Source organism: Schistocerca gregaria, chromosome 3 (genome assembly GCF_023897955.1).
Source record: "Schistocerca gregaria isolate iqSchGreg1 chromosome 3, iqSchGreg1.2, whole genome shotgun sequence".
Taxonomy (NCBI): Eukaryota; Metazoa; Arthropoda; class Insecta; order Orthoptera; family Acrididae; genus Schistocerca; species Schistocerca gregaria.
In genome coordinates, this window is record NC_064922.1 from 96559631 (window position 1) to 96576590 (window position 16960).

General features: G+C 27.6%; 1 protein-coding gene and 3 long non-coding RNA genes across 4 annotated transcripts in view; 1 reads left to right on the forward strand and 3 right to left on the reverse strand.

Annotated features, from left to right (window-relative positions):
* LOC126356081 (uncharacterized) overlaps positions 1-16960 on the reverse strand; it is a 57645-nt gene that overhangs the window by 36304 nt on the left and 4381 nt on the right. The window lies entirely within an intron of this gene.
* On the reverse strand, positions 169-15981 carry LOC126356092 (uncharacterized). Its single transcript, XR_007565587.1, has 2 exons — positions 15193-15981; positions 169-867 (listed from the first exon to the last, which is right to left on the reverse strand). It is a non-coding gene; the product is annotated as an uncharacterized LOC126356092 (long non-coding RNA).
* LOC126356094 (uncharacterized) lies at positions 867-16550 on the forward strand. The gene is made up of 2 exons (XR_007565589.1): positions 867-1656; positions 15982-16550. It is a non-coding gene; the product is annotated as an uncharacterized LOC126356094 (long non-coding RNA).
* On the reverse strand, positions 4839-6421 carry LOC126356079 (NADH-ubiquinone oxidoreductase chain 5-like). The gene has a single exon (XM_050006781.1). It carries the CDS (start codon positions 5795-5797, stop codon positions 5447-5449), a length of 351 nt encoding a protein of 116 aa, XP_049862738.1. The 5' UTR covers positions 5798-6421; the 3' UTR covers positions 4839-5446.

Sequence of the window (16960 nt, forward strand, 5' to 3'; positions counted from 1 at the left end):
CAGGAATAGTAGGAACATCAATAAGAATACTTATTCGTGCTGAACTTGGCCAACCCGGATCTCTAATTGGGGATGACCAGATTTATAATGTTATTATTACAGCTCACGCATTCGTAATAATTTTCTTTATAGTAATACCTATTATAATTGGTGGATTTGGTAATTGACTTGTTCCACTAATAATTGGTGCACCAGATATAGCATTTCCACGAATAAATAATATAAGTTTTTGATTACTACCACCTTCACTAACCCTTCTTCTTACATCTTCTATAGTAGATAATGGTGCTGGTACAGGATGAACAGTTTACCCTCCTCTAGCAGGAGCTATTGCACACGGGGGTGCATCTGTAGATCTAGCTATTTTTTCACTGCACTTAGCAGGTGTATCATCTATTCTTGGTGCAGTGAATTTCATTACAACAGCAATTAATATACGATCAGAAAGTATAACTTTAGATCAAACACCTTTATTTGTATGATCTGTAGCTATTACAGCATTACTTCTCCTTCTTTCACTTCCAGTTTTAGCAGGAGCTATTACTATATTATTAACAGATCGAAATTTAAATACATCATTCTTTGACCCTGCAGGAGGGGGTGACCCAATTCTATATCAACATCTATTTTGATTCTTTGGACACCCAGAAGTTTATATTTTAATTCTACCGGGGTTCGGAATTATTTCACATATTGTATGTCAAGAAAGAGGAAAAATTGAATCATTTGGAACATTAGGTATAATTTATGCTATACTATCAATTGGACTAATAGGATTTATTGTATGAGCACATCATATATTTACAGTAGGAATGGATGTTGACACACGAGCATATTTTACATCAGTAACAATAATTATTGCTGTACCTACAGGAATTAAGGTATTTAGATCATTAGCTACATTATATGGAACTAAATTCAAGTTCAATCCACCATTATTATGAGCTCTAGGATTTATTTTCCTATTTACAATTGGTGGATTAACAGGATTAGTATTAGCAAATTCATCACTTGATATTGTATTACATGATACATATTATGTAGTAGCCCACTTTCATTATGTATTATCTATAGGAGCAGTATTTGCAATTATAGGAGGTGTCATTCAATGATATCCACTATTTACAGGATTAACTATAAATAATACATGATTAAAAATCCAATTTACAATTATATTCATTGGAGTAAATTTAACATTCTTTCCTCAACACTTCCTAGGATTAGCAGGAATACCTCGACGATACTCTGACTACCCAGACGCATATACATCATGAAACGTTGTATCAAGAATTGGGTCTACAATTTCTATTGTAAGAATCATTATATTCATTGTAATTATATGAGAAAGAATGATTACAAACCGAGCAATTATATTTAGAGCTAACATAAGAAGATCAACAGAATGACTACAAAATAACCCTCCTGCAGAACATAGTTACTCAGAATTACCATTAATCTCTAGATTCTAATATGGCAGATTAGTGCAGTAGATTTAAGCTCTACAAATAAAGGTTTGACCTTTTATTAGAAAATATTTATTAATGGCAACATGATCAAATTTATCTCTTCAAGATGGAGCTTCACCATTAATGGAGCAATTATCATTCTTTCATGATCATACTATGGTCGTATTATTATTAATTACAGTAATTGTAGGTTATGCCCTAAGTTATATATTATTTATTGCCTATACTAACCGTAATATACTTCATGGACATTTAATTGAAACAATCTGAACAGCTTTACCAGCAATTACATTAATTTTTATTGCCCTTCCATCATTACGACTATTATATTTACTTGATGATTCAGTAGATGCAATAATTACAATTAAAACCATTGGACGACAATGATATTGAAGATATGAATATTCAGACTTCATAGACGTAGAATTTGACACTTATATAACACCAGAACAAGACCTAGAAAAAGATGGATCCGACTACTAGATGTAGATAACCGAACAATCCTACCAATAAATACAGAAGTACGAGTATTAACAAGAGCATCAGATGTTCTACACTCATGAGCAGTTCCTGCATTAGGGGTTAAAATTGATGCAACGCCAGGTCGGTTAAATCAAGGAACATTCACAATAAATCGACCTGGATTATTCTTTGGACAATGCTCAGAAATCTGTGGAGCAAACCACAGATTTATACCAATTGTAATTGAAAGAACTTCAGTAAATTTATTTATTAAGTGATTATCTAAGATAATTTAAGGAGTTAGTTAAAATAAATAACATTAGAGTGTCAATCTAAAGTAACTAAAAAAAATTAGTACACCTTGAAATTCATCAGATGACTGAAAGTAAGTAATGGTCTCTTAAACCAAATAATAGTAAATTAACGACTACTTCTGATGGGGAAATTATATCCAAATCCCTCAAATATCCCCTCTTATATGATTCTCACTATTCATTATATTTTCAGCTACATTAATCTTGTTTAATCAAATAAACTTCTTCTCATTTAAACCTAACCTTATTAAAAGAGCAGAAAAAGGAACAATTGAAATAAAAAACTTAAATTGAAAATGATAACAAATCTATTCTCAACATTTGACCCATCAACTAACATCTTTAATTTATCATTAAATTGAACTAGAACATTTCTAGGACTATTATTAATCCCATCACTATTTTGACTTACACCATCACGAATTAACATTATCTGAAATAAATTAAATTTAACCTTACATAATGAATTTAAAACACTTCTTGGACCAAAATCATTTAATGGAACAACATTCATTTTCATCTCAATTTTTATTATAATATTATTTAACAATTTCATAGGATTATTCCCTTATATTTTTACTAGAACAAGACATTTAGCATTAACATTTGCAATTGCCCTACCTATATGGCTAAGATTTATATTATTTGGATGAATTAACCATACTAATCATATATTTACACACCTTGTACCACAAGGTACACCGCCTGCATTAATATCATTTATAGTACTAATTGAAACAATTAGTAATGTTATTCGACCAGGTACATTAGCAGTACGGTTGGCAGCAAATATAATTGCAGGACACTTATTATTAACCTTATTAGGAAACACAGGACCATCTATAGCAATAAACTTAATCTCATTACTAATTATTGGACAAATACTTCTATTAATTCTAGAATCAGCAGTAGCAATAATTCAAGCCTATGTTTTCTCAATTCTAAGAACTCTATATTCTAGAGAAGTATATTAAACCTATGTTAACAACTCACTCAAACCACCCATTCCACTTAGTAGACTATAGACCTTGACCATTAACAGGAGCAATTGGAGCAATAGTCCTAGTATCAGGACTAGCAAAATGATTCCACCTATTTAATATTAACTTATTCATAATTGGATTTGGAATTACCCTACTAACTATAATTCAATGATGACGAGATGTAGTACGAGAAGGAACATATCAAGGATTACATACAGGATTTGTATCAATTGGATTACGATGAGGAATAATTTTATTTATTGCATCAGAGGTATTATTTTTCGTTTCTTTTTTTTGAGCATTATTTAGAAGAAGATTAGCACCAACAATTGAACTAGGAATACTATGACCTCCAATAGGAATTCAACCCTTTAACCCTATACAAATTCCATTACTTAATACAGCTATTCTTTTAGCATCAGGAGTAACAGTAACATGAGCACATCATAGTTTAATGGAATCTATTCATACTCAAGCACTACAAGGATTATTCTTCACAGTGTTATTAGGACTATACTTTACAATACTTCAAGCATATGAATATTGAGAAGCACCTTTTACCATTGCAGATGCAGTTTATGGATCAACATTCTTTGTTGCAACAGGATTCCATGGTTTACACGTAATTATTGGAACAATCTTTTTATCAACATGTCTACTTCGACACTCAATAAATCAATTTTCACCAAGACATCACTTTGGATTTGAAGCAGCAGCATGATACTGACACTTCGTAGACATAGTATGATTATTCTTATATATCTCTATTTATTGATGAGGTAGATAATTGTTTTTCTAGTATAAATAGTACATTTGACTTCCAATCAGAAAGCTTGATATAAATCAAGAAAAACAATTCTAATTCTATCAACAAGAGTTTTCATTAGATTTATTATTCCAATAATTGTTATAATCCTGGCAACAACACTATCAAAAAAATTAATTAATGATCGAGAAAAAAGATCACCATTTGAATGTGGGTTTCATCCAAAAAGATCAGCACAAATACCATTCTCAATACGATTCTTCCTAATCGCAGTAATCTTTTTAATTTTTGATGTAGAAATTGCACTAATTCTACCAATTGTAATTATTTTTAAAACTTCAGACATTATAATCTGAACAGTATCAACAATATTTTTTATTCTAGTTCTATTAGGAGGACTATACCATGAATGAAACCAAGGAGCATTACAATGAGCAGAATAAAGGGTTGTAGTTAAATATAACATTTGGGTTGCATTCAAAAAGTATTGATATTATCAATCAACCTTAAATAGAATAAGAAGCGAAATATTGCAGTCAGTTTCGACCTGGAAGATTGGTATGTACTACCCTTATTCTTATTAATTGAAGCCAAAAAGAGGCGTATTACTGTTAATAATATAATTGAACTATAATAGTTCCAATTAAGGAAATGTAAAGCCAATATGAAAGCTGCTAACTTTTTATATTAGCGGTTAAACTCCGTTAACATTTCTAAAATTTATATAGTTTAAATAAAACATTACATTTTCACTGTAAAAATAATATATCTATATTTATAAATACTTAAAAGTAAAAATACTTCCTTAACATCTTCAGTGTCACGCTCTAATTATAAGCTATTTAAGTAAACGAAAAACAATATTACCAAAATAAATATTCAAAAAATAAAAGTTAAAAGATAAATCTTGAAATTAGAATCATATCAACCTTGAATATAACCAATTAAATAAATAAATAATCTATATAAACCTTGACCACCAAGTAATTCACCTCAACCATTATCAAATGACTTAGATGAATAATAACCTATTTTTAAAGGAATATATCTAATAAACTTAGTTGAAAGAAAAGGTATAAATCATATAGAACCAGCAAATCTAACAAAAGAAAGTAAACTTAAAGAAAATAAATTATGAGAAAAATCAAAATTAGAAATAAGATAACCTAAATAAGCACCTAAAATAACAACTGTAATAGTTAAAAACTTTAAATAATAAGGTAAAGCAATCACATGAGGAATAGGAAAAATTAATCAAGATAAAAGACTACCACCAAAAACAGCAACAAACAATAGACCAATTATTCCAAATGAAATATAATAACCCTTATCATCAAAAGAAAATCTAGAATAAAAATTATTATCACCAGATATTGAATAATAAAACAAACGAAAAGAATAAGAAGCAGTTAAACCAGTAGAAAAAAAATAAAGAAAAAAAATTAAACAATTAATTCATCTTAAACAAACCATCTCAAGAATTAAATCCTTTGAATAAAATCCCGCTAAAAAAGGTATTCCACACAAAGATAAACTAGAAACATTAAAACAAACTGAAGTTAAAGGTATGAAATTAACAATTGATCCTATAAAACGAATATCCTGAGAATCCTTCAAATTATGAATTATTGAACCTGCACATATAAATAATAATGCCTTAAATAAAGCATGAGCCAATAAATGAAAAAATGCAAGCTTTGGATAACCTATAGCCAAAATTCTTATTATTAAACCAAGTTGTCTTAAAGTAGAAAGAGCAATAATCTCCTTTAAATCAAACTCAAAATTAGCGCCCAATCCAGCCATAAATATAGTTATACAACCAATTAAAAGTAAAAATCAACCACAATTATAAGTATCCAATATTGGTCTAAAACGAATTAATAAATAAACACCAGCAGTAACAAAAGTAGAAGAATGAACTAAAGCAGAAACAGGAGTAGGAGCTGCTATAGCAGCAGGAAGTCATGAAGAGAAAGGAATCTGAGCTCTCTTAGTTATAGCTGCTAAAACAAATAATATAGTAATGAGCTTTATTTCAAAAGAATTAGAAATAAAATCATAATAATAAATATAATTTCAACCACCAAAATTTAACATTCATGCAATAGAAATTAAAATAGCAACATCACCAATACGATTAGAAAGTGCAGTTAATATACCAGCACTATAAGATTTTACATTTTGATAATAAATAACTAAACAATAAGAAACTAAACCTAAACCATCTCAACCTAATAAAATTCTAATTAAATTAGGACTAATAATTAAAAAACCTATAGAAAGAATAAATATTAAAACAATAATAATAAAACGATTTATATTCTTTTCACCAGATATACAATCCTCTCTATAATAAATAACCAAAGAAGAAATATATATAACAAAAGATATAAAAATAAGAGATATTCAATCCAAAATTAAAGTTATAACAACTATAGAACCATTTAAATTGAAAAGCTCTCACTCAACAAAAACTCTATAATCAATTATTAAATAATAAATACCTAAAATAAAAATTATAGTTCTCGAAATAAACAAAGAAAAAAAACTTAAAGAACAAATAGAAAATAAATTCACGGCCTAAGATGAAAAACTTCATATCATTGATTCCACAAAACAATATTTTTAATTAAAATACTTAAGCAAACTAAACAAAGAAATATTCACCCTTTAAACAGAGAATATTTAAAGGCAATCAATGTAAAAGTAAAAGATGATATTCACGAAAATAACCAAGAGAACAAGTATAAACACCAGAATAATAATTCCCATGCTGAGAATAAGAATATATATACAAAGTATAAACAGCTCTAAAAAAAGATAAAAAAATCAAAGCAAAGAATCTAAAAGAAGATCAAGATATAATTCTATTTAATAATCTAATTTCACCTACCAAATTTAAAGAAGGAGGAGCAGCCATATTTGATGATCTTAAAAGAAATCATCATAAAGCCATTCTTAGCATCAAATTAATTATACCCTTGTTAATTAATAATCTTCGTCTACCTAAACGTTCATAAATAATATTAGATAAACAAAATAAACCAGAAGAACATAAACCATGACCAACCATTAGAGAAAGAGAACCTACACAACCTCATCAATTCATAGTCATCAATCCACCAATAACCATTCTTATATGAGCAACAGAAGAATATGCAATTAAAGACTTTAAATCAACCTGACGAAAACAAATAAATCTTACAATAACACCCCCAGATAAACCTAAAGACAATCAAAAATAATTAAACTTTAAACCCAAATAAGAAATAACCTTTATAACACGAAAAATACCATAACCACCTAACTTTAATAAAACACCAGCAAGAATTATTCTACCTGAAATAGGGGCCTCTACATGAGCCTTAGGAAGTCATAAATGAACCAAAAACATAGGTATCATAACTAAAAAAGCCAAAATTATAAATACATAAAACATAAAATAATAAAAACCAAAATCAACCAATAAAGGAAAATATAAAGTATTAGAAAAACCATAAACCTTAAATAAAACTAATAATAAAGGTAATCTAGCAACCAAAGTATAAAAAATTAAATAAACACCAGCCTGCAAACGCTCAGGTTGATAACCCCAACCCAAAATTAAAAGTAAAGTAGGAACTAATCTAGCCTCAAAAAAAATATAAAAAGAAAGAAGACTTAATCTAGCAAATGAACAATAAAGCATAATTATTAAAATCAAAACCATAAAAACAAAAAAATTAGAATGATATGAACTTAAATAAACTGAACCTCTAGCAGTGATTATTAAAGAACAAATCCCAAAACTAAGTAAAATTAAACTAAAAGAAAAATAATCAATACCAAAATAATATCTAATTATATTCAAATCAGCATATGAATAAACACAAATTATAAATACAAAACCTGACAGAAACATTAAAGAATGAACCAACCAACGACAATTATTTAATAAACAAAGAGGGATCAAAAAATAGTTATAAATAAATACTTTAACATAAAGATAAACCAAAAGAATTAAAAAAATCATTACCATGAGAACGAATTATTGAAACTAAAATAGAAAGACCTAAAGCACCCTCACAAACAGAAAAAACTAAAAAAATAACAGGAAAAAAATAATCATAATCAAACTCAATATGAAAAACAATAACTAACATAAATAAAGAAAGAACAATATTTTCTTTTCTCAAAAGAACCATTAATAAATGTTTACGTTTAGAAGAAAAAACATAAACACCAGCAAAATAAATCAATAAAGAAGTAAAAATAGAGAATATAAACATTAGTTTTAATAGTTTAAAAAAAACGCCGGTCTTGTAAACCGGAAATAAGTCCAGCCCCCACTTTTGAAACTTCAGAGGTGGAAAAGCTTCCATCATCGGTCCCCAAAACCGGTATTTTAAATAAACTAACCCCTGAAATGATCAAAATAATAATTATATCATTATCAAATGTAATAAATATTAATTATATTAAATTAAGACACCCAATATCAATAATGCTTTTTATTATCCTTCAAACCTTCCTAGTTGGATTAATAACAGGAACAATAATAGAAAGATATTGATTATCATATATTTTATTTTTAACATTTCTTGGTGGTATACTAGTATTATTTATTTACATTACAAGAATTGCATCAAATGAAATATTTCAACCTAAATCAATCACTATAATTATTACATTAATAATGTGAGTATTTATCGTATTAATATTAATTATTCTAGATATGTCTATATTTATAGACTTTTTCAAAAACACCGAAACTATAAATATTGATAATTCAATCAATTATCAAGAAATAACAATATCTTTAGAAAAATTATATAATAGACCAACATTCATTATTACAATAATAATAATAATTTATTTATTTTTAACACTACTAGCAGTTGTTAAAATCACCAATATTAATCAGGGACCTATTCGTAAAATAAGTTAATTACTAATGAATAAACCCTTACGATTAAGACATCCTTTAATTAAAATTAATAATAACTCTTTAATTGACTTACCTGCCCCAACAAATATTTCATTTTGATGAAATTTTGGATCCCTATTAGGGTTATGTTTGGTAATTCAAATCGTAACTGGACTATTTTTAGCTATACATTATACATCAAATATTGAAATAGCATTCAGTAGTGTAGTACACATCTGCCGAGACGTAAATAATGGTTAAATTATCCGAACCTTACACGCAAATGGAGCATCTATATTTTTTATTTGTATTTACTTACATGTAGGACGGGGAATTTACTATGGATCTTATATATATATACATACCTGAATAATTGGTACAGTGATTTTATTTTTAGTTATAGCAACTGCATTTATAGGATATGTCTTACCCTGAGGCCAAATATCTTTTTGAGGTGCAACAGTAATTACTAATTTATTATCAGCAATCCCATACTTAGGAACAGATTTAGTCCAATGAGTATGAGGAGGATTCGCTGTTGATAATGCAACATTAAATCGATTCTTCACATTCCATTTTGTATTACCATTTATTATTGCTGCTATAGCAGCAATTCATTTATTTTTTCTTCACCAAACAGGATCTAATAATCCTCTTGGACTAAATGGAGATATTGAAAAAATTCGATTCCATCCATACTTTACCTTTAAGGATTCTATTACATTTGTAATAATAACATCATTATTAATTATACTATGTTTAATTAATCCTTACCTATTAGGAGATCCAGATAACTTTGTACCTGCCAACCCATTAGTAACACCAGTTCACATTCAACCAGAATGATATTTCCTATTTGCATATGCAATTCTACGATCTATCCCTAATAAGTTAGGAGGTGTTATTGCATTATTTTTATCAATTAGAATCTTAATAATTTTACCATTTTATAATAAAACACCATTCCGAGGCATTCAATTTTACCCTATTAATCAAATTTTATTCTGAATTATAGTAGTTGTTGTATGCTTACTAACGTGAATTGGTAAACGACCTGTTGAAGAACCTTATATTATAACAGGTCAAATCTTAACAATTATTTACTTCACATATTTCTTAATTAATGTCCATGTCGCAAACGCATGAGATAAATTAATTAAGGAATAAAGTTAATTAGCTTAGGAAAAGCATATGTTTTGAAAACATAAAATTAGAAGTTTAACTCTTCTATTAACTTTTCTCAAAAAATTTCACTAAAGAAATGAGATAAATAAAATCTTTAAACCAACAAAGAAAATAAAAAAATTCAAAGATAAAGGTAAAAAACTTTTTCAAGCTAAGTACATTAATTTATCATAACGGAACCGTGGTAATGTTCCACGAACCCAAATAAAACCAAAAGATATAATAGCAAGCTTAATAAAAAATATAAAAGAATAAAAATCACCGCCCAAAAAAATTAAAGCCAATAACATTCTTATGAAGACAATTCTAGTATATTCAGCTAAAAAAATTAAAGTAAAACCACCCGCACCATACTCAATATTAAATCCTGAAACTAACTCAGATTCCCCTTCAGCAAAATCAAAAGGAGTACGATTAGTTTCAGCTAAGCAAGAAGCAAAACAAGCTAAAGCTAAAGGAAAAGAAATAATAATAAATCAACAATAAAGCTGATAGTTTATAAAATCAAACATATTAAAACTACCAATTAAAATAATTAAAGACAATAAAATTAAAGCTAAACTAACTTCATAAGAAATTGTTTGAGCAACAGAACGAAGAGAACCTAATAATGAATAATTTGAATTAGAAGATCAACCAGCAATTATAACAGTATAAACACCTAATCTAGTACAACATAAAAAAAATAAAAATCCATAAGAAAAGAACACATATAAGTTAAATAAGGAAAAATTACTCAAACAGCTAAAGAAATCATTAAATTAAAAACAGGGGAAAAATAATAAAGTAGGTAATTAGATATAATAGGAATTGGCTGCTCCTTACAAATTAACTTAATAGCATCTCTAAATGGCTGAGGAATTCCAACAAAACCTACCTTATTTGGACCCTTTCGAATCTGAATATAACCTAAAACCTTACGCTCTAATAAAGTTAAAAAGGCAACACTAATTAAAACACAAATAACCAATAAAAGAAAATTCAAAATAAATATAAATAAATCATAAAGTATCAATACTATTTGTAGAAAAAATCTACATAAATGAATTCTAAATTCAACACATTAATCTGTCAAAATAGTAAATAAATTAATATTAATCAATATAACAAAAAATATTTTAACCATATGGTCCTTTCGTACTAATATGGATTAACAATCTTAGGATAGAAACCGACCTGGCTCACGCCGGTCTGAACTCAGATCATGTAAGAATTTAAAGGTCGAACAGACCTAATCATTGGGCTCCTGCACCCAAAATTTTTCTTAATCCAACATCGAGGTCGCAATCTGCTTTGTCGATATGAGCTCTCAAAAACAATTACGCTGTTATCCCTAAGGTAACTTAATCTTATGATCATAAATTATGGATCAAAATAACAAACATAAATAAATGATATAATAATGAAGAGTTTATCTATTCTTCATGTCACCCCAACAAAACATCATCATTAAATATAGAAAGACAAACAAAAAACTATATAAAAGTAAAATGTCAAGCTCTATAGATTCTCTGATAACGGAGATATACAAACAAATAAATTAAGTAGAGTAAATCGTGTATTATCAATCATGGGGTAGGTTCCTCTGAATGGAATGAGATACCGCCAAATTCTTTGGGTTTAAAGACCTTAACTAATAGTACCCTGGTAAATATAATTAACATTTAAAATAATAGGGTATCTAATCCTAGTTTATTATTTAAATTTCACAGATTCATAAAAAGGGCCACAAATAAATTTTAACATTTCACCTTACAAATTTATATTTCAACCCTAATAATATAAACAACTGTTTTAACCAATAATATTCACTTGTATCAATCGTATAACCACGGCTGCTGGCACGAATTATGCCGATACTAAATCAATTGCTAAATCCAAAATCACTTGATAATTAAATCAAATTACTGCAAAAAGAACATTTAGTCTAACAAAACTTACATATAATACAAAGAAAAAGTGAATAAACAAGCAAGAATAAAACTTTTAAAAATAAAAAATAAGAAAATTTTAAATCTATTAATTCAGGAAAAAATAAAAGATTCAAATATTTAAAGAAAAAAAAGAAAAAACCACAAACATTAACAAAAAAAAAGAAACGCCCCTATGTATGACCACAACAACTTCTCTATTATATATAATTAAAGATTAATATGGAATATGTATAGCAATAAATGTATTATATTCTTTCTTATTTAATCTTTCTTTTCACTAATAAATAAAGAAAGATTAAATAATATAATAAATATATTTTATACAATTATGTAATTTAATATAATATGTTATTAATATGAATTCTTTTTTTATATTAAGTTAACTTTCATATATATTAGTTAAATAATGTAATTATAGATAATTTAGATAATTATATTATTATAATTAATATAATTATTTATATTAATTATAATATTTTATATTTAAATTAATAATTTTATTTATTATATCCAATTATAATAATATTAAATTTTAAATTACATATTATTATATATATTATATTATAATAACCTATTTTAAGCTAAAAACATAAGTAGCTATAATCCTAGGTAAATAATTGCATTAAAATAATCAATTGATAATGGTAAGATGAACTTATAATTCTTTAATTTCAATTAAATGTAATATATTAATATAAATTATTTATTATATATATATATAAAAAAAATAAAATGAGCAGGATAAATTAATCCTAATTAAACAAAATAATACATAAAAGAATTTCAAAAAAAAACTTTCGATTTATATATTAAATAAATGAAGTGCCTGATTAAAGGGTTACCTTGATAGGGTAAATAAAGTAAATAAAATTACCTTCATTAAAATTACATAAGATAGAATTAAACTACCTCCTTTAGTATCAAAAACTAACGTGCATCATACACCTTAATGTAAAAAGGTAAGCTAAACAAGCTAATGGGTTCATACCCCATTTATAGAGGTATCAATCCTCTCCTTTTTAATGACCAACAACTCTACAAAACTTCTCTTCCTATCAACATTAATGATAGGAACGATCCTGTCCATTTCATCAAATTCCTGATTTGGGGTTTGAATAGGACTTGAGATCAACTTACTTTCATTTATTCCGCTCCTAACAAGAAATAAAAATATAATAATAAATGAATCATCAATTAAATATTTTATTGTCCAAGCAATAGCATCGACAATATTATTATTTTCAATTTTGCTGATTCAAATAAAATATCCCATGGGATGGGAAACAGAATTTATCCCATCAATAATAATTAGATCTAGACTATTATTAAAGATTGGAGCTGCACCTTTCCATTTCTGATTTCCAGAAGTTATAGGAGCATCAAGATGAAATAATTGTTTAACATTAATAACATGACAAAAAATCGCCCCAATAATGGTCTTATCTTATTGTATTCAATTAAGAACTTTTATTTGAACAATTATTATCTTAAGAATTATTATTGGGGCAATAGGAGGTTTAAATCAAACATCCTTACGACAACTTTTAGCATATTCATCAATCAGACATCTAGGTTGAATAATTAGATCATTAACAGTCAGAGAAAACATCTGAGAACTATACTTCATTATTTACTCACTATTAAGATTAATTATAGTTTTATTATTTAAGCAAATAAATTTATTTTTCATAAATCAAATTTATTCAGCCAGAAATATAAAAACCGAAATTAAATTCATAATATTCTTATCTTTATTATCTTTAGGTGGACTACCACCATTCCTTGGATTCTTACCAAAATGAATTGTAATACAATCATTAATAGAAGACAATATAACAACTATTATAACTATTATAGTTGTATTAACTACAATTACACTCTACTACTATATACGTATTAGATTCTCAGCTCTAATTATATCATACACAGAAAATTCGTGATCTATAAAGATAAAGTCCCAAAAATCAAGAATCATTCTTCCTATAACAGTAATAATTTCAACAATAGGATTGATTTCAACATCAACCTTAATTTCATTATACTAAGGACTTAAGTTAATCAAACTAATAACTTTCAAAGTTATAATTAAAAGAATAATCTTTTAGGCCTTAGTAAAATTTTACACCTCTAGAATTGCAGTCTCGAATCATAATTGAATATAAGACCTAAATATGATAAGAGAGAAAACATCTCATAAGTAGATTTACAGTCTACCACCTAAAATTCATCCATCTTACCGCAAAAATGATTATTCTCAACAAACCATAAGGACATTGGTACTTTATACTTCATATTTGGAGCATGAGCAGGAATAGTAGGAACATCAATAAGAATACTTATTCGTGCTGAACTTGGCCAACCCGGATCTCTAATTGGGGATGACCAGATTTATAATGTTATTATTACAGCTCACGCATTCGTAATAATTTTCTTTATAGTAATACCTATTATAATTGGTGGATTTGGTAATTGACTTGTTCCACTAATAATTGGTGCACCAGATATAGCATTTCCACGAATAAATAACATAAGTTTTTGATTACTACCACCTTCACTAACCCTTCTTCTTACATCTTCTATAGTAGATAATGGTGCTGGTACAGGATGAACAGTTTACCCTCCTCTAGCAGGAGCTATTGCACACGGGGGTGCATCTGTAGATCTAGCTATTTTTTCACTGCACTTAGCAGGTGTATCATCTATTCTTGGTGCAGTGAATTTCATTACAACAGCAATTAATATACGATCAGAAAGTATAACTTTAGATCAAACACCTTTATTTGTATGATCTGTAGCTATTACAGCATTACTTCTCCTTCTTTCACTTCCAGTTTTAGCAGGAGCTATTACTATATTATTAACAGATCGAAATTTAAATACATCATTCTTTGACCCTGCAGGAGGGGGTGACCCAATTCTATATCAACATCTATTTTGATTCTTTGGACACCCAGAAGTTTATATTTTAATTCTACCGGGGTTCGGAATTATTTCACATATTGTATGTCAAGAAAGAGGAAAAATTGAATCATTTGGAACATTAGGTATAATTTATGCTATACTATCAATTGGACTAATAGGATTTATTGTATGAGCACATCATATATTTACAGTAGGAATGGATGTTGACACACGAGCATATTTTACATCAGCAACAATAATTATTGCTGTACCTACAGGAATTAAGGTATTTAGATGATTAGCTACATTATATGGAACTAAATTCAAGTTCAATCCACCATTATTATGAGCTCTAGGATTTATTTTCCTATTTACAATTGGTGGATTAACAGGATTAGTATTAGCAAATTCATCACTTGATATTGTATTACATGATACATATTATGTAGTAGCCCACTTTCATTATGTATTATCTATAGGAGCAGTATTTGCAATTATAGGAGGTGTCATTCAATGATATCCACTATTTACAGGATTAACTATAAATAATACATGATTAAAAATCCAATTTACAATTATATTCATTGGAGTAAATTTAACATTCTTTCCTCAACACTTCCTAGGATTAGCAGGAATACCTCGACGATACTCTGACTACCCAGACGCATATACATCATGAAACGTAGTATCAAGAATTGGGTCTACAATTTCTATTGTAGGAATCATTATATTCATTGTAATTATATGAGAAAGAATGATTACAAACCGAGCAATTATATTTAGAGCTAACATAAGAAGATCAACAGAATGACTACAAAATAACCCTCCTGCAGAACATAGTTACTCAGAATTACCATTAATCTCTAGATTCTAATATGGCAGATTAGTGCAGTAGATTTAAGCTCTACAAATAAAGGTTTGACCTTTTATTAGAAAATATTTATTAATGGCAACATGATCAAATTTATCTCTTCAAGATGGAGCTTCACCATTAATGGAGCAATTATCATTCTTTCATGATCATACTATGGTCATATTATTATTAATTACAGAAATTGTAGGTTATGCCCTAAATTATATATTATTTATTGCCTATACTAACCGTAATATACTTCATGGACATTTAATTGAAACAATCTGAACAGCTTTACCAGCAATTACATTAATTTTTATTGCCCTTCCATCATTACGACTATTATATTTACTTGATGATTCAGTAGATGCAATAATTACAATTAAAACCATTGGACGACAATGATATTGAAGATATGAATATTCAGACTTCATAGACGTAGAATTTGACACTTATATAACACCAGAACAAGACCTAGAAAATGATGGATTCCGACTACTAGATGTAGATAACCGAACAATTCTACCAATAAATACAGAAGTACGAGTATTAACAAGAGCATCAGATGTTCTACACTCATGAGCAGTTCCTGCATTAGGGGTTAAAATTGATGCAACGCCAGGTCGGTTAAATCAAGGAACATTCACAATAAATCGACCTGGATTATTCTTTGGACAATGCTCAGAAATCTGTGGAGCAAACCACAGATTTATACCAATTGTAATTGAAAGAACTTCAGTAAATTTATTTATTAAGTGATTATCTAAGATAATTTAAGGAGTTAGTTAAAATAAATAACATTAGAGTGTCAATCTAAAGTAACGAAAAAAAATTAGTACACCTTGAAATTCATCAGATGACTGAAAGTAAGTAATGGTCTCTTAAACCAAATAATAGTAAATTAACGACTACTTCTGATGGGGAAATTATATCCAAATCCCTCAAATATCCCCTCTTATATGATTCTCACTATTTATTATATCTTCAGCTACATTAATCTTGTTTAATCAAATAAACTTCTTCTCATTTAAACCTAACCTTATTAAAAGAGCAGAAAAAGGAACAATTGAAATAAAAAACTTAAATTGATAATTATAACAAATCTATTCTCAACATTTGACCCATCAACTAACATCTTTAATTTATCATTAAATTGAACTAGAACATTTCTAGGACTATTATTAATC